The 18,464-nt window shown below is 45.7% G+C and overlaps 1 protein-coding gene across 3 annotated transcripts; it reads right to left on the bottom strand.

Annotated features, from left to right (window-relative positions):
• Positions 1 to 5,553: 5,553 nt before the first annotated feature.
• SDR42E1 (short chain dehydrogenase/reductase family 42E, member 1) lies at positions 5,554 to 14,770 on the bottom strand. 3 transcript variants are annotated; one of them, XM_072731454.1, is made up of 3 exons: positions 14,712 to 14,770; positions 9,200 to 9,293; positions 5,554 to 8,631 (listed from the first exon to the last, which is right to left on the bottom strand). In XM_072731454.1, the coding sequence occupies exons 2-3, from the start codon at positions 9,265 to 9,267 to the stop codon at positions 7,518 to 7,520; spliced, it is 1,182 nt and encodes a 393-aa protein (XP_072587555.1). In that variant the 5' UTR covers positions 9,268 to 9,293; positions 14,712 to 14,770; the 3' UTR covers positions 5,554 to 7,517. The 3 variants fall into 3 exon arrangements, with proteins under 3 accessions (XP_072587555.1, XP_072587553.1, XP_072587554.1); XM_072731452.1 differs by lacking the exon at positions 14,712 to 14,770 and adding an exon at positions 14,618 to 14,705; XM_072731453.1 differs by lacking the exon at positions 14,712 to 14,770 and adding an exon at positions 14,484 to 14,594.
• Between the last annotated feature and the right edge of the window lie 3,694 nt (positions 14,771 to 18,464).

The following is an 18,464-nucleotide window of genomic DNA, read 5'->3' as shown; positions in this document are numbered from 1 at the left end:
CTCCATGGTGGCTGCAGTTAACAATCCTATACTGCACACTGGCATCTGTATTTTTAACTTGGGCCTCCTGTGTTATTTTTGGGGAGGGCTGGGAGCCACAGGTTTACAGGAAGGGGTAAAGGGGACAACAGAATTATCATCTCAGATGAGGTCACTTGGCTGACAAATGCATTCAGCCAATCAACAAACACTTATTGGGCAGGTGAAAGGACCACTTGGTGTTCTTTGGATTAAAAAAAAAAGACAAAACAGACATTGTCCCTGCCCTCTTAGGATACCAAAACTCTGGGGAACAAATCCTATTGTCAAACAATTTTCTTACAAACGAAGAGTTTGAACTAGGTTGCTGAAAGTTGACCAGCCAAGACACTCGGGATTCTATAAAAGGGTATTAGTCCGATTCTGGAGGAAGAATGCCAGCAAGTGTTTGGTTTCCCCAGGGGGCTAAAAGCACACTCCCCTCGGCCCCCACAACCCTCAATGCAGAAGGCACAAAGATGAGTGGAGAGCAAGTGACCTTCTGATTGGCCAGGTCATGCACAAGAAGGTCATTCTCCAAGGCTAGCAAACAGGGACAATTTTAATAAGACATGAATTGTGGGTGTTGCTGCCAAGACCAGCTGACATGGGGACCACCAACCCCAGGTACACAACTGAGTGGGACCAGGAAATAGAATGATGCTGGCTAGTTCCTCTACCCTGTCCATAAGGAGATAGAATTTGGAAAAGAATACAAGATAGGAGGTGCCCCAACAATTTCAGTAAAACAATCTACAACGAAACAATACTGGCTTCCTTATAATCGCCATGTTAGGTGATTTAGAAAAACAAAACCTATTGTTCCCCCCAAGGCCTACTCTGTAGCCATGAGAAATACTGTAGCCTAGATAATTTGGTGCCAGAATTAGTCATCTGGCCCCCAGGAAACTGCTGTTTGTCACATGGCACCCTCTAACACCCATGTTTAGAACAACACTAAGGAGGGGCACTTGGGTGGCTCAGAGGTTGAGCATCTGCCTTTGGCTCTGGTCATGATCCCGGGGTCCTGGGATCGAGTCCTCCTTCCAGGGAGCTTGCTTCTCCCTCTCCCTCTGCCTGTGTATCTGCCTCTCTCTTTGTGTCTTTCATGAATAAAAAAATCTTTAAAAAAGAGAGAACAGCACTAAGGAGATCAAGTTTTTCCACAGAACTGAAAAGGCTCCTCTTCCTTTTTTTGCAGATGTAGACAGTTTTGCATTATCTTTGGTTTCATTGTAAGGCTCTTTGTCACATGGTATGATCCTCCAACACGCTTACCCAATAATCGCCCACCTATTCCTTGGAAGCGGTGGTCGAGGTGGCAGGGCTGGGTGGTGTGTGCCCCGGTGTCTAGAAGCACCCCTGTGTGCACAAATATAAACATGGTTTCATAGCTTTATGCAGGTTTGGGGATTCAATCCAAGGTTGAGGGAATGGAAGGGCAGCTGGGAACCCTAGAAGTAATGGGATTTGGGCAACCCCGGGTGGCTCAGCGGTTTAGCGCTGCCTTCAGCCCAGGGTGTGATCCTGGAGACCCGGGATTGAGTCCCATGTCGGGCTCCCTGCTTGGAGCCTGCTTCTCCCTCTGCCTGTGTCTCTGCCTCTCTCTGCGTGTCTCTCATGAATAAATAAAATTTTTTAAAAAAATCTGAAACTCCATTTATTTTTTTTAAAGATTTATTTATGAGAGACACAGACTGAGAGAAAAGCAGAGACATAGGCAGAGGGTGAAGCAGGCTCCTCACAGGGAGCCTGATGCAGGACTCAATCCTGGATCCCAGGATCGTGACCTGAGCTGAAGGCAGGCGCCCAACCACTGAGCCACCCAGGCGTTCCTGAAGTTCCATTTTAAAAAAAAGAAGTAGGGCAGCCCCGGTGGCTCAGTGGTTTACCGCCGCCTTCAGCCCAAGGCATGATCCTGGAGACCTGGAATTGAGCTCCCTGCATGGAGCCTGCTTCTCCTTCTGCCTGTGTCTCTGCCTCTCTCTCTCCCTTTGTCTCTAATAAATAAATAAAATCTTTAAAAAATAAATAAAATTCAAATTAAAAAAAGAAGTAATGGAACTCCTTAACTGTGGTATCTCCTGATCTGAGTCAAGAAAATAGACTTGACTTCTTTAAAGTGGTTAGTTTAAAAAAATAATAAAATAAAATAAAATAAAGTGGTTAGTTTTCAGCCAAGATGTGGAGGGAACTCAAATAACTTTCCACTCTGCCCACATTCCTTGCCCTCCCCTGAACTTCTTACAGCGTATCATAGCTCCACCACATCACACGCAGCATGACCTTGCTTATTTACTGGAGCCCATCTAGTCTTGACTTAGTTAATACACAATGCTAGTAGGTTGGCTATTTTTCTCAGTCAACAGATTAAAGACACTAATGTATGCATCAGAAAGGAGTGTTCATCCTCAGAAAGAAAAATAACGTCCATTGACAAACACTCAACTCCTGTTTTGTGTGAGGCATTAGGGATACAGGAGCTTACAGCCATTAGACAAATAATTGTGCAAACTCATCCAGTTGTAAAGGCTTAAAAAGAGAAGCAGGTGCTGAGAATTTGTAGCAGCAGGAGGATCTCACCTAAACTGATGGGATCATGGAAGGCTTCTGGGAGAAGAGAATTGAAGCTGAGACGTGAAATAAATATTAGTCCTCGGGAATCTCTGGGTGGCTCAGCAGTTTAGTGCTGCCTTCGGCCCAGGGCGTGATCCTGGAGTCCTGGGATCAAGTCCCACATCGGGCTCCCTGCATGGAGCCTGCTTCTCTCTCTGCCTCTCTCGCTGTGTCTTTCATGAATAAATAAAATCTTTAAAAAAAAATTAGTCCTCAAGGTGGGGAGGGTTGTGAGAAGCTTGGAAGCCAGGAACCAGCAAGAAGTTGGTGCAGTTCGGGCAGAGGAGTATGTCGTGATCTTGAAGCAGTAGACAGGGGCCAAATCAGACAAGGCCTACCTTGAACTCACAGAAAGGATTTTCAGCCTACACCTGAGGACAGTGTTGAGCAGGGAAGTGACATGCATTTGCATCTTTATAGCATCATTTGCCTACCACGTGGAGATGGATTGAAGGAAGTCAATTGGAGAAGGACAAACATTATATGTTCTCATTCATTTGGGGAATATAAATAATAGTGAAAGGGAATATAAGGGAAGGGAGAAGAAATGTGTGGGAAATATCAGAAAGGGAGACAAAACATGAGAGACTCCTAACTCTGGGAAACGAACTAGGGGTGGTGGAAGGGGAGGAGGGCGGGGGGCGGGGGTGAATGGGTGACGGGCACTGAGGGGGGCACTTGACGGGATGAGCACTGGGTGTTATTCTGTATGTTGGCAAATTGAACACCAATAAAAAATAAACTTATTATTTTAAAAAAAAAGGAAGGCAGGAGGGGTTGAAGGAAGGCAGGAGGGGATGAAGGTGGAAGAGAGAAGAGGATATCATTGGAGTATAGGAGAGAGAGGGGACACCTGTTCATTGGACAACTTTGAGGCATGAGGAGAAGTTGAAATCAATGAGCTTCAAGGGGGGGGCGTTGAGTGTGTCAAGGGGACGCAGGGATCAAAGATTATTTCGGATTTCTGGCATAAGAAATGCAATGGATACTGGTGACATTTTACTAAAGAAAAAAACCCTGTAAGAATTTGGAGGGATTGTGAATTCCATGATGGATATGTTGACTGAGAAGGTGGAGATATCAAGGGGCTTGGATAGATGGGTCTGGCCCTCAGAATGGCTTGGGCTGAAACTCTATGTGTTTGGAACAGAGATGGAAATGAAAGCCAGGGGCTTGGACAAAATCAGGGGTTCAAAGAAACAATGGTATTAGAAGAGGGTCTAATATTGAGCACTGAAGAAATCCATCACTTAGGACTGGAGTGAGGGCGAGGATAAGGAAACTGATGAGACATAGGAATGTGGTAGCTGGTTCCAACGTGGCTTCCAGAGATTCCCTACCCCCTGGTCTTTATGTCCAGAGTAGTCTCCTCCCATATGGAACAGGGCTAACCAGTGCTGTGGCCAATGTGGTATTGTGGAAATGACAGCACATGACCAGGGTTGTGGCCATAAAGCCTCTTAAGGCTTCAGAGAGACCTCAAAAAGTTGTCTAAATAATAAAGCTTTTAAGAATCTTAAGGGTATTGTCCTTCAGCAGAAGCCCAAGGTAGAGAAGGACTATCTCAAAGAGATGTGTGGGTGTGGCTTTTGCCTAATAGAGGAGCTGGAATAAGATTCCTGGGAGACACACAGTGTTCAAAATAACTATGCTTGCAGTAGCACTGTCAGCTTGGGCTGAAAGGGATACATGACAAAATGTAAAGAGGCCCTTGGAGCTCCCAAATTCTTCTGGCTGAGAAAACCACGTAGCTGTAAATATGGGCTACCTTTTATGACTCAAAGGATGAAACTGAGAGCCCAGCCTCCAAGATGGCCCCCAACATCTCCCACTTCTGGTACTCACATCTTCAGGTACTTCCTTCCCACACCAAATAGGACTGACTTGTGTAAACAATATGTTGTAGACTGACAGTATTTGACCTTTGGGGATAAGTCTTGAAAGACATTGCATCTTCCACCATGCTCTTTGGATCACTTGGTCTGGGGGAAACCAGCTACCATGTCATGAAGACATTCAAGCAGTCCAATGGAGATGCCTACATGGTGAGGAACTGAGCCAACAGTCAGGTAGATGAACCATCCTGGAGATGGATCCTTCAGCTTCAGTCAGGCCTCCAGACGACCGCAGTGCCAGATATCTTGAGGTGACCCTCATGAGGGACCCTAGGCAAAACCAACCCAGTTAAGTGGCACCCAAATACCTGACCCATAAAAACCAGGAGGTAATGTTTGTTTTAAGATGACATGTCTTGGGGTGATTCATTAAGATGATACGTCTTAGGGTAATTTGTAGTAGGTCTTGACGTAATACAAGAGATAATTAATACAAGGAGAAAGACCAAAAGTGAGTTCATGAAGAGTGAATGTACTGTGTCTCAAGGAGAGAGTGGGCAATGGTGTCAAATGCTGTGGCAGAGCCAAATGCCTCGCTATACTCAGTGTTCTTGGTATAAGAAAACTAAGGAGTATTTATTCTTTTAAAGGACTTCATGAAAAACATGTTTGAAAGTCTGCGATGCCTCTCAATGACAGTGCGTGCTTTCCTGAACTCACCCACTCTATCACTGACCTTCTTGTGTGGACACACCATGTCATTAGCAGGCTGTAAGTTGCAGAGGACGGAGGAACCTGTAGCACCTGTTCTATTGGATATGCCATAGGTGCTCATACAAGTTAACTCCAGACTAAAGCAAAAGCTTCTTAAGATAGGGGTGCGTGGGTGGCTCAGTCACTTAAGCATCCAACTCTTGATTTCAAATCAGGTCACAATCTTAAGTTCGTGAGATCGAGCCTCACATTGGGCTCTGCGCTGGGCGTGGAGCCTGCTTGGGATTATCTCTCTCCCTCTTCCTCTGCCCTGCACCCCCTAACCACCCCCCGCACAAACCTTCTTGAGATAGAAAAGACTCCAAAAACATTTCATCAGAAGTGATCGCTACCATCACCTATTTATTTTGCGATTTATAGATTAAAAGTGCTTTCATGACATCTTATTTGATACAACAAATGCTGTGAGATGGGTGGGTTTGTAGAAAAGGCAAATACAAATCATTCCCATGAGGAAATGAGGAAAGTAAGAGGCTTCAGTTACTAGATTAAAGCTACACAATATTTCATTCATGGTTGCAGGTCTTCTCGTATCAGGTTGAGCATTATTTCCAAAACATCCAGGTAGCACTTACCAGGCAGAGAGTATTCATCTAGCTTCCTTTTCCTACAAGTAATCTCAACACGACTCTAATGTAACCTTCCACAGCAATCTATCTGCCTTATGCTTTGATACTGTTTTTTTTTTAAGATTTTATTTATTTATTCCTGAGACGGAGAGAGAGAGAGAGAGAGAGAGAGGCAGAGACACAGGCAGAGGGAGAAGCAGGCTCCATGCAGGGAGCCTGATGTGGGACTCGATCCTAGGACTCCAGGATCACGCCCTGGGCTGAAGGCAGGCGCTCAACTGCTGAGCAACCCAGGCGTCCCAATACTGTCTTTTCTGAAGCCGAAATCATGGAACGGATAAAGATACTCTCCTTTTCCCTTTGGTTTCTGTGCAACAGTGTAATTTGGATGCTGTCCACAGCAGTCCTCCAGGGTGGCTACACAGTAAGACCATTATTGAAAACATTCCTCACTGGAAGTTGCCTTCAGAGAACCCAACGTCTTCCCAGAAGAAAGCCACTCTATTAGTTGAGAGTTAGGTTTCACTTTTAAATTCCATATGGCATCATTAGCTTGATCATCTTCTTTAATCAGATTTGTAGTTGTTTCCTAAACTTCCATCTCTGCTCAGAGACCAGAACCTTACACACACTGAGTATATTCAAACATGCTTGTTACAAACTCAAAGGCTTACCACAAAGACATTCCTGGAAGGTTGGTGGCAACAGCACCCTCTGAACAGAACCACCCTGAGGAAGAAAACCCTTATAAGGAATGTATAGCAAGGACATTAACAAAAACAACGGCTTGCTTGTGTTAAGGGGCACTTTATGTGCCTTGTCGAATTTAATCCTCAAAAGAATCCTATGAGGTAAGACAAAGTTCTGTTTGCTTAAAAATCAAACATTACCACGTGGTCACATGGGTGCAACGCCCTGATGTTATAAAGGGTAAAAACTCATTCCTAAACCCTACAGGAATGACTAGTTAATGCCTCTCAACAGCCACCATCTCCTCAGAGGCTTGGTCTGCAGGGATCTGACCCAATTTGGTGTCTTTCACACATACTCAAGCCTGTTAGTGTTTTGCCATTCCCGTATCAGTGCACATTTTAGTCTATTTTAAGTGGATGCAGAGTGTAGGGAACAGAAATAAGTACATCTTTGGCTCAGAGAAATTCAAGACATTTCCAATTTTCCTCATTCTGGCTCTGTGGCACCAATATGACTTCTACTGTACTTATCTAAAGGATAAGGATACAAGAAACTACATTTCAAACTTGTCTTTGCTTCTTTTTTTCTCCCCTCAGGATTAGTGCAAGAAGGTAGGAAATGAAGACTTAATCCAAGAATCTATTCTTAAGTAGCAATCTGAAGAGCCAAAACTCGCTACCACGTATCTATTTCTATTTGAAATCTATATATAGATATATTTAGATCTAGATAGAAATTTTATTTTTTTGAAGATCTTATTTGAGAGAGACAGAGATAGCACCAGAGATAGCGAGAGAGAGAGCACAAGTGGGGAGGAGAGGAAGCAGCAGACTCCCTACTGAGCTGGGAGCCCCATACGGGACTCGATCCCGGGACCCCAGGATCATGACCCGAGCCGAAGGCAGATGCTTCACCAACTGAGCCGCCCAGGTGCCCCTATATAGTGATTTTAAACCTGTATTTCTTGAAAACCATCTCAGTAAGTGTGATCAGCTCCTTAGTTCTAGTTCCCTCATAGTGACAGAACTGCAGAAGGAGGCAGCCATGTGAGAACTGCCATGGCCAAGAGAAAGACCATCAGCCCATCCCAAACAAGACATTCAGAGTCACGATTCCCAGAACTTCTGCCATGACCATGTGCTTTAAACCAATCGACTACGTCCTGGAGGTCAAATGGCTGAGCCTCATAACCTAGCTCTTTCTTGGCCTTGTCTAGGCTGAAGTAATGGGTGACGCCAGTTTTGTAAACTTCTGTGCGGGTGAGGAAGGGCTGGAAATTATATAGTCGCCCTAAAATGAAGTGAACCATTTCTGTTAGGAAAGCAAAGCCGTAGATGAGGGTCAACGGCAGGCGGACAGATGGGAATGTGTAGCCCAGGCCCTCAACCAAAGGCCGGAAGAACTCAAAGTTGTTCACAGGTCTGCCATCTGAGATGAAGTAGGGTTGCCCAGAGGCAATGTGACCTTTGTCAGCTTTCAGAGCCTCGGAGGCCAGAATGTGAGCCTGTACCAAGTTATCCACGTGGACAAATTCCACCAGGCTCCCAGGATCCCCATACACAAACTTGAACAGACCCCTCTCAATGTAGCTCACTATCCTGGGAAGGTGCCTTTGCTCTCCAGGCCCATATATGCCAGCTGGTCTCAGAGCACAGGTTCTTAAGACACCATCACTTCTCACCAGGGTGGTACCACTGGCCTCCAGCACCTTCTTCTCTGCAATAGATTTCGTCCGAGAGTAGTGATCGGGATGGAGGTGAAGAGGTAGGTAAGGCAGAGATTCATCTCCATTTCTGATGACTTGACCTCCAAAGATGACATTGAAAGTACTAGTGTAAACTAATCTTGGCACCCCTCTCCTCCTGCAAACCTGGAGGATGTTGTCTGTACCCCCAACATTGACTTCTTCTATCAGGCTTCGATTCAGTTGCTCCCGCCCTGACATGCCGTAAGAGGCAATATGGAACACACACGTGACATCTGCATCCTGGAAGGCTTTCTCCACATCAGAGAGGTGGCGAATGTCTCCACGGATGAACTTGATTCCTTCTGGAATGGAATGAGTGGGGCTGCTGATATCAAACAGAATCACGTGGAATCCTTTCTGGTTCAGAGTACAGCCCAGTCTGAAATGAGAAAAATTATATTAGATCAAATTGAGGAAAAATGCATAAAATAATTTACCAATCGATGTTGGGCTGACCCAAGTCTTCTGGGTTTATCCTGAGTCCCTCACTTGACATGTTCACTGGAGCAACTCTTACTTATGTAGGTAAGTACGCAAATATTCAAGACTGAGGATCCACACATCTACCTGAATTACACTGAGAGGCTTTATCTTTTAAGATGATGGCATCTACGTGTTCCATTTTCCCCCATTTTAGAAGCCACTACCCATTCTTTGGAATGTTTATGAATGATAAGAGCTGCAAAAGAATAACTATTATTGTTAAATGTTTTTGGTGATGTCAGTTATCTAATTTAATACCCTCAAAAGAATTTTTCTTAAAGTGGAATATATCTGTAGTTCTAAATTTCAGCATCTGAGCATTGGGCAACCTAGTTCACTTTTGGTTTAACACTATTCAAAAAAGTAGAAGTCTATATTGTATTATGTTAGAGTTGAAAGGTTTATTTTTTTCCAACAACGACCAGTAAAGTAATTCCAAGGACGTGTTTTATCCATGCACTGACCGGAAACCAAAATAGCCACCTCCTCCTGTAATGAGGACAGTTTCCTTTGGAGATTTTTGGGCCTCCATATGTGGCAGTCAAAAGATCACTGGACCTGTAAGAAAGAAGTATGCAACACTGTTACTGACCCCTCTGAGCCTATTGCTGCATCAAAAAAGGGGCACTAATAGGCTCACAGGCTTATGAAGACCCAGCAAAACGGCTGACGTGATGGGCACTCCATGATGCCATTTCTCATATTTCCTTTTCTTCAAGCTCTAGAGTCAGGGGACTGATGGTTCTATTACACTTCCACACACTGTGAATACACCTCTCAGAAGTACAGGGTTGCAAAAAGCTTGACACGTTATTCTGGATAAGTGTACTAAGTATATCAGTGGCCAAGAGAGCTAACCAGTCCCTCATGCTGAAGTCAGTTGGTGTGGTGGCTACAGAGCCTGTTTCCAAACACAATGGCTGTCAGTCACTGATCCTTCAACCCAGACTTCTTCCCTTCACCTCCATGACGTGGTCAATCTCTCTCCCTCACGTCATCTTGTGCTCTCTCGCCACTGGTATGCTACCCTCCAAACACCGGGCTTTCCTTCCATAGAGATGCCAACCCCATTTGTGACTTGAGGCCTATGCACATCTTCTGTTTCATCTTAGTGAGAAATGCTGTTCCATCAGATCTTTGCCTGGATGCCTCCTTCTCAATATTTAGGTCCGTTTGAATGTCACTTGCTCAGAGATGCTTCTCTGATTGCCCTAAAAGAGATCCCCTTACCTTAAACACTGCTTTAAAAAAAAAAAAAGATTTTATTTATTTATTTATTTATTTATTTATTTATTTATTCATTCATTCATTCATTCATTCATTCATTCATTCATGAGACACACAGAGAGAGGCAGAGACAGAGGCAGAGAGAGAAGCAGGCTTCCTGTGGGGAGCCTGATGTGGGACTCAGTCACAGGACCCCCAGATCACGACCTGAGCTGAAGGAAGATGCTTTGCCACTGAGCCACCCAGGCGTCCCAATACTGCTTTGTTTCTTCATGGAGCATTTCACGACCTAAAATTATCTACTTTTTTTTCTCTCTCTCTTTCCAAAAGAATGTAAGTTCCATGAGAAATGAGACATTCTGCCTTTTCCCCTGGTGTGTCTGTACCAGAACCTGGAACGTGGCAGATGCTCAACAAATATTTGTTGAAATTCTGGTCAATTTTTAACACTGTGAAATACATCCAGTTTAGTAAAATTATGATGGGCACAAATAATGCAGAGCCCTACAGTGTCTAAGAGTCTACATGAAAAAAAAAATAAGAGTCTACATGCCAACCAACACTGCTATTTTCATTTAACCTATCTCCTAAGAAATTCTGGGTTATGGGATAAAAACAATACAAAGCTAAATGAGACAGAATTCCTGCTTTCTGGAACTCATGACAGAGAGCCTTCTGCAAATATTTAAACCACCAAGCAAAAAAGGAGAAAACAAGATTACTGTTACCTGTTGGTGTAAGCAAGGTGCTGTGGAAGAGAGGCAAGAGAAAGGCAAGAGAAACGGATTCTATAAGGCCTATCAGAGAAGACTTCACGGAGGGACAAGCCTATAGCTGAACTGGGATGACAGGAAGATTTGGGGGGGCTGAGATGAGGCAGAGAGTTACCACAGGCTGAAGAACATCACTAATGAATGGAACAGCAACAAGAAGGCTGTACTGAGCAATTAATATGGTAAGTCCACTATGGCTGGGATGCAAATAGAAGCCACAACACACACACACACACACACACACACACACACACACACACAAAGAAGTCACAACACATTGCTGGTGATTCAGGTGGGAAAGATGGCCTGGGGTCAGCTTGGAGACACCAAGGAGTTCCTGATGGGGAACTCCATTCTGCAGATGGCTGAAAGCCTCTGGCAGTTTACTGAACAGATATGCTCCCTTGGTCCTGGTTAAGGGTCAAGCTTTGCCTGGAGGAGGGAGAGCCTTTAAACAGCCAAGAGTCTGGGTAAGGGGTGATGGGGCTGGGCTATAGGCTTATCTGCGAGGAGGAAATGCCAGGGTGTTGAGCTGAAAACAGGACAGGAGCTCGTGAGCAAGTGAGACCTTAGTGGGCAGCACCCAGGTGAAGTCTAAGGAGCGTGCAGTCAGTAACTGAAAAGGCACACAAGGGTTTTAGAAACATTCCATTTGGTGAATAGATGTTCCATTTTGATGAACAGGATGTCAGATAACGAAGTTTAAAACAGTCTTAGTATCTCCACAAGAATTCCACTCTAAGGGATTCAGAAAATGGACCAGGCCTCAGAGTCCAATTAAGAAAATTTCAACAAAAAAAAAAAAAAAAAGAAAATTTCAACAGAAAGTCTTCCTAATCTCTATTTATTCTTTGTTTTTTAAAACCGCACATTCCAGTGTAGTCACAGGACCACAGGTCAGAGATGGCTCACGTGCACATTAGTCGTGCTGGGAAAAGCACGAGTTCAAATTATGAACGCTTCAGAGTACCTGCCAGGCCTATTCATGCTACTCCTCATTATCTTCCAACTAATTCCACAATGATCTGAAGCTAGAACTTGTATAACTGACCTGATCGGGAGGGTCAGCCGAGAAAGGTGGCAATACGTTTGGAAAAAGTAATTATTTAGCAAGAGAAACAGTAAGGAAAAGAAGCCTTTCCACCAGGTGGGTAAAACCTTCACAGGTTACCAGCCATTACCATGACCACCCGGAGCCTCCGCCTCCCTTCCTGGCTTTAGGAAGCCATCAATAAACACAGAAGAAAATGCAGTAAACACATTTCTCAGAAAACTGCAAGGAACCCCCAAGAACACTAAGACAGAAGGGAGAAGAGTATACAGTTTTTCTTAACCAGCTGCATGATCTTTACACACTTTATGGCTTCTGTTTTATTAATTAGTTGCCATCTGATGCCTTCTGGGGCTGGGCACTCAGACCAGCGTTTATAATCACTTTAAGGCTCTTTCAAAACCCCGGCTCTTAAAGGCTCTTTCAAAACCCAGCTTAGTAATTGCTTTCCTCTGGGTGGAGGGTGAAGGGTTACATCTGACCTGGGCCGTCAATCTAGTAGATATAGGTTAAAGTTAAGTACATGATCCAGAAAACGGAATCTTAATTACAAACAAGAAAAAATGAAATTTAAATCCATCTGACCTCTTGATAATTCTAAGATAAAGTGAGGGTAATAAAGTTGACATCTCACAGGAAGTTATGAGAAAACTCATAAAAATGGCTATGGGTACTTTAGACTTACAAAGACCTAATTAAATGCCAAAGATCAGTAATAAGAACCTTAGATTATGCACATGGTTCCCTCATCCCATGAGTTCAAGATGATGGCACTACTAACCCTCTGGTATTATAATGCAATATACAAATCTAGGTGCCGCTGGAGTCCAGAGAAGATGGGAGAATTGAAGACTGCTTTCAGAAAAATTAAATTTTACCCTATTTGCTTCAAGGAAGAGAAAAACAGCTCTAAGTGGGTTTAACCCTGTGGTGGTGTGTTTTAACTTATTGCCCAAGTACTATCTAGAGGCAAAAGGTAACTGTGTACTTGGTGTATTGAGATCAGGAAAACACACTGAGGCTAGAGGGTTTAGAAATGGTGCTGTTCACATTCCATGCATGCTCTGAAAATTATTTGTGTGTAATATAAAGCAGTCAGGGCAATACAGATGAAGTTATTAAAGATGATAAGGGGAGTAATCCTGATACAGGTAAAAGGGATGTGAGGTATACAAACCTAAAAGGCCAAACACATTGGAGAAGATTAGCTGAGGACATAGCATTAGGTGGAAAGTCTGATATACTCCAGGGGGTAGCATCCTGGTTACTGGGGGCTGGGGATTAGAAGAAATGAGATGATTGTCAAAGCAAATTACACGTTTCCAGTAATAAAAGACAATGAGTTCTGGGGATCTTATATACAGCAGTATTTGTGACTACAGTCAACAATATCGTATTACATACTTGAAAGTTGCCAAGAGTAGACCTTTAGAGCTCTCAACACACACACACACACACACACACACACACACACACACACACACTAATTATGTGAGATGCCTGGGATTTTAACAGATCTTATTCTGATTATTGTTTCACAGCATAACAAATCATCACATTGAACACCTACAACTACAATGTTATGTCAATTATCTCAATGAAGCTGGAAGGAAAAGATATCTTAAACTCCTCCCACCTCCCTGCAGAACTGGCTCACAAATAATAGGTTATAAGTGGCTGAGCTAGACTCTGGGTTTGAAGACAGGTGCGCATCACTCCCCAGCCTGGGCTGGCTGGCTGGCTGGCTAGCTAATTATTTATTTACCTCCCTCTCTCTTTATTTATGGATTTATTTCAGTGAGAGAGAGAGAGCCCCGAGCTTGGCGGGGAGGGCCAGAGCCCACTCCAGGCTCCATCTCAGCGCCCTGAGATCAGACCTGAGCTGAGACCCCGAGCCCCAAGCTGAAGGAGGCTGATGGAGGCGGATCCAACTGCCCCCCAGCCTGGGCTCTTTGCCTTGCAGGTTCCCGCCCCCCACCCCGGGATTGGGACAATGCAGTGTTTCCTTATCACCTGCGCAATTTCTGCCACACACACCTGGTCTCTTTGCCAGCCTATCCTATCACTCACCTATCCTATTTTGTTTGAATCTGTTTAACTTTCTGCAAAAAATACATTTCTTTTCAGTGGGAACCTCACATTCCCACTTTAAATGAGAAACCGGAATCGTTTGTCGGTGGTAAGGGGAGGCCATACTTCCAGGAACCGTGAGATGAAACCCAATGATCAAGCCCAGCTAGATGCAGGTAGACGCCTGTTGGAAACCCGGCGGGGGGGCGGGGGGGGGGGCGGGGACCTGGGCGGCTCAGTGGTTAGCGCCTGCCTTCGGCCCAGGGCGTGATCCCGGGACCCGGGATCCAGTCCTGCATCGGGCTCCCTGCATGGAGCCTGCCTCTCCCTCTGCCTGTGTCTCTGCCTCTCTCTCTGGGTGTCTCTCATGAATAAATAAAATCTTAAAAAAAAAACCCAAAAAAACAAAACCCGAGAAAACTCCTGAGCTTGAGGTCTGTTTTAAAAACCAAGAAATAAGAGAAGCCACGCACGCCGCCCACCCGCTCCCCCGCAACCGCGCGGCAGGTGTCTGGGGCCTCGTGACGTTGCTGCCAGCGGCCGAGCCGGGTCCCCGGGACCCACCGCGGCCGCCCCGCCCCGCCCCGCCGCCAGGATGGGCGTCGCCCCCGCCCGCCCTCGGCCCACCTGCCGCCGCCGCCGCGCGCAGGGGACAGGGGCGCCCGCAGCCGCCCTGGGCGCTCCGCCGGCCGGGCCGGGTCCCCCCGGGGCAGCGGCCGCCCTCCCGACCCCGGCCCCGGCCCCGGCCCCGGCCCACTCACAGCGCGGAAGACGGCAGCGGCTGCGGACCGTGAGCGGCCGGGAGACCCCGCCCCCGGCCCCGCCCCCGCGCCGCCCCCGCCCCGGCCCACTCACAGCTGCGGACCCTGAGCGGCCGGGAGGCTCCGGCCCCGCCCCCGCACCGGCCCGGCCCCGCCCCCGGCCCCGCCCCCGGCCCACTCAGCGCGGAAGATGGCAGCGGCTGCGGACCGTAGGCGGCCGGGAGGCTCCGCCCCCCGCCCCGGCCCCGCCCCCGCCCCCGCACCGACCCGGCCCCGCCCCCGGCCTCGTGGAGCCACTTCCGACCTCTCTAGGAAGCCGGGAGGGCTCGGAGTCTCTATGATGTGAGGGCTGGTGGTCCACCTTCCCTCGGGCTGGGGTTCGCCCCAGGAAGGCCCCCGACGTGCCCGCCCGCTTCCAGCCTCACGGTCACATCTACCGCTGTTCCCACCTCCAATATCTGCTTTTAGGCTTCTGCCTCCATCTCGGCGTACCCAGGTGCTGAACACAGGGCCTGATAAATGGGGCTCAGTGTTGGCTTGGATGGATGGATGGATGGATGGATGGATGGATGGATGGATGGATGGATTGCGGATGATGGGATGATCGATGAGGCTCCATAAGACTCCAGAATATTCAGTCGGCATGTTTTTTTTTTTTTTTAACTCTATCTCTTGAGTTTCCACATTTATGTGTGTCCATATGTTTTCCCGTGTCCCTGATTTTCCTTCTTTTTTCCAGTTCCAGTAGATGTGAGGGGATGGCAGTGGGACACCGCTTGCATCTGCTACTCACCAGAATCCTATAAAGCTGCGCCTTTTAAGGATGCTCCATATTGAGGTTGCTGAGGAGTGGGGTTTCTCTCCAATCCTGGTGATTTTCATGGGCACAGCTCCTGAAGTGTCTACCGAGGAAGTGGCTTATGACATGAGCCCTGAGGAATGACAGAGTAGGAGCTAGCCCAAGAAGAGAAGAAGGGTACATTTTGGTGGAAGAAAAAACAGGGCAAAAGTGTACAGTCAGGATTGAGTGATATGTCTGAGGATTGAAGAAGTACTGGCTATGTCTGTGCTGGAAGGAAAAGGAGATACGGTTCTGCACCCTACTCTGCTGTGGTTTCAGGGAACTTCAGATTCTGAGAAACTATCCTGATACACTTTGAAGGCCTCCTCCTGCCCCCCGAGATCATTTCTCTAGGAGGCCACACTTTCAGGGCTGGCAGTTTTCAAACAGCACGTGTAAAGGTCAGCTAGGAGGTGTCGGAACTAATGTCTTACCTGCAGTGTAGTAGTGAACATGAAGTAATGAATAACTTAGCTTTCTAGTTTTTTTTTTTTAAGCTTTTATTCATTTATTCATGAGAGACACAGAGACATAGGCAGAGGGATAAGCAGGCTCCCTGCGGGGAGTTCGAAGCAGGACTCAATCCAGGACCCTGGGATCATGCCCTGAGCTGAAGGCAGATGCTCAACCACTGAGCCACCCAGGGGCCCCACCTTTCTAGTCTTTATACTTAGAGGAGGTATAGCAAGGAAGTAAGAAACAGAGCTAGTGAGAGCTGTGGGAATTTGAATGCTGACTCTGGACAGAGGAGTCCTAAACTGATGGGACCCACAGACCCCTCCTGGGCAATGGGAGCTGTTCATATTATAGATTACCTTCAAGACTACATGTGCAAAATGTGTACAGGAATGTTCACATCTGCATTATTCACAATAGCTCCAAAGAAGAAACAATCCAAATGTCCATCAATGGGCAAATGGATAAATAAAATGTGATAATCCGGGGATCCTTGGGTGGCTCAGCGGTTTGGTGCCTGCCTTCGGCCCAGGGCGTGATCCTGGAGTCCCGGGATCGAGTCCCACCTCAGGCTCCCTGCATGGAACCTGCTTCTCCCTCTGCCTATGTCTCCGCCTCTCTCTTTCTCTCTCTCCCTGTGTCTCTCATTAATAAATAAATAAAATATTTTTTAAATGTGATAATCCATAGAAACAGAGTATTATTCAGCTGTAAAAAGCAACCAAGTACAGACCTTCCCCACAGACAGTGTGATTATGTCCTGATAAAGCCATCGTAGGTTGAAAATATCATAAGTAAAAAATGCATTTAATCACCTAACCTACAGGAATATCATAGCTTAGCCTAGCCTACCTTAAATGTGCTCAGAATATTTCCATCATCCTACAGTTGGGCAAAATCAGCTAAGGCAAAGCCTATTTTGTGTAGAGTGTTGAGTATCTTGTATAATTTATCAAATACTGTATGGAGGGTGAAAAACAGAATGCTTGTGTGGGTACAAAATGGTTGTAAATGGCTCAGTTGTTTGTGATCTGTGTGGTTGACTTGGAGCTTTGGCTTGCTGCTGCTGCCCAGCATCATGAGAGAAGATCATTCTAAATATGGCTAGCCTGGGGAAAAGGTCCAAATTCCAAATTCTAAATTCGAAGTGCAGTTTCTGCCGAAGGCACACTGCTTTCTCACCATGGTAAAGTTGAAAAATCAGAAGTCGAACCGTCCTAAGTCTTCGGTCAGGGGCTGTCTATACTGAATATGCTACAACATGGATGAACATAAAAAACATCATTCTCATGTTTTCATTAGTTAATTTCAGAAGCTAGTCACGGAAGGCCACGTACTTCATGATTCCATTTATATGAAACGTCCAGAATGGACAGATCCATGAGATAGAGAGCAGATTGGTGGTTGCCAGTAGTGGGGAGGTTTGGGGTGCAGTGGGAAGTGAGTGCTGATGGGTATAGGGTTTCTCTCTACAATGATGAAATATGGTGATGACTGTACCACTCTGTGAGCACTAACAACCACTGATTTGTAAATCACCGTTTCCATGCGTGAATTTTATGATATGTGAATCCTATATCTCAATGAAACTTATTTTAAAAAATTATACCTGCAATAATGTCTGCCTCATTGCAATTGCAATGTCATTTGAGTAGGAGAGGACAGAATGGCCAATCCTCCTGGACATGCCCACAAAAACATGTCATGGGTGATAAAATCAATACAGGTAATTGCTGAGGAGCCACTGCCTTTGGGAAATAAGCATAATTCTCCTTCCCACCTTCCCAATATGACAGCTTTGCCCCCCGAGTCTGTTCCCACCTTCCTCTTTCTCAGTGCAAGGAGAAAAGAATACAAACCAAGAGCAAAAGTGGGGTTTGAATAATAAATGGTTTCCAATTAGCTGCATTGAAAACTGAGTCGACTTGTATTAATTTTCATGATCAAATTACTTCATTTTGTCTCTCTCCTAACTGCGAGGGTAATTTTATGCCAGGATTATTTTAGTCATTCTAATTATGCAGGCATCAATATTTAGTGGGTGTTTACCTAACTCACAGCATACCCAAAGGTGTTCCTCCCTCAGAGAGCACGGCAGTACAATATAATATGAATAGGTATGCACAGGACAGAAAATGAAATTCCTTTTATTTCTCCCTCCCCATTTGTAAGGAACATTCAGGTGGTGTTTCTTGAAAGAGCAACGTGTATCCTATTCAGCTGTATCCCTAAAACTAAAGGCAATCCTGTGAGTGCCAGGAGTTCATTATATGATCCTAAATGCAATTCTTGCACAGATGTTTCATTAGGGATTCAGTTATGCAAGAGAAATTAAAATTTACCATTTGTTTAGATTTTCCTTTTTTGCAAAGAACCTTTCCTTGCTAGCTGCCTCGTATTTGAGTTTCTGTCTCTGACAGTATCACCTTCCCCCTTTTCCTTTGGAACCTCTTGTCTTTTGACTAACCCGCCCCCATGTATGCTCTTCCTTGTTTCTTCCTTCTCCTCCTCCTTCATCCCATCCTCTCCAGCTTCTTTCTTTGCCTCCTT

The sequence above is a fragment of the Vulpes vulpes genome, chromosome 12 (assembly GCF_048418805.1).
Source record: "Vulpes vulpes isolate BD-2025 chromosome 12, VulVul3, whole genome shotgun sequence".
Taxonomy (NCBI): Eukaryota; Metazoa; Chordata; class Mammalia; order Carnivora; family Canidae; genus Vulpes; species Vulpes vulpes.
The sequence above is the reverse complement of the archived record's forward strand: the minus strand, read 5'-3'. Positions and strand labels throughout refer to the sequence as shown.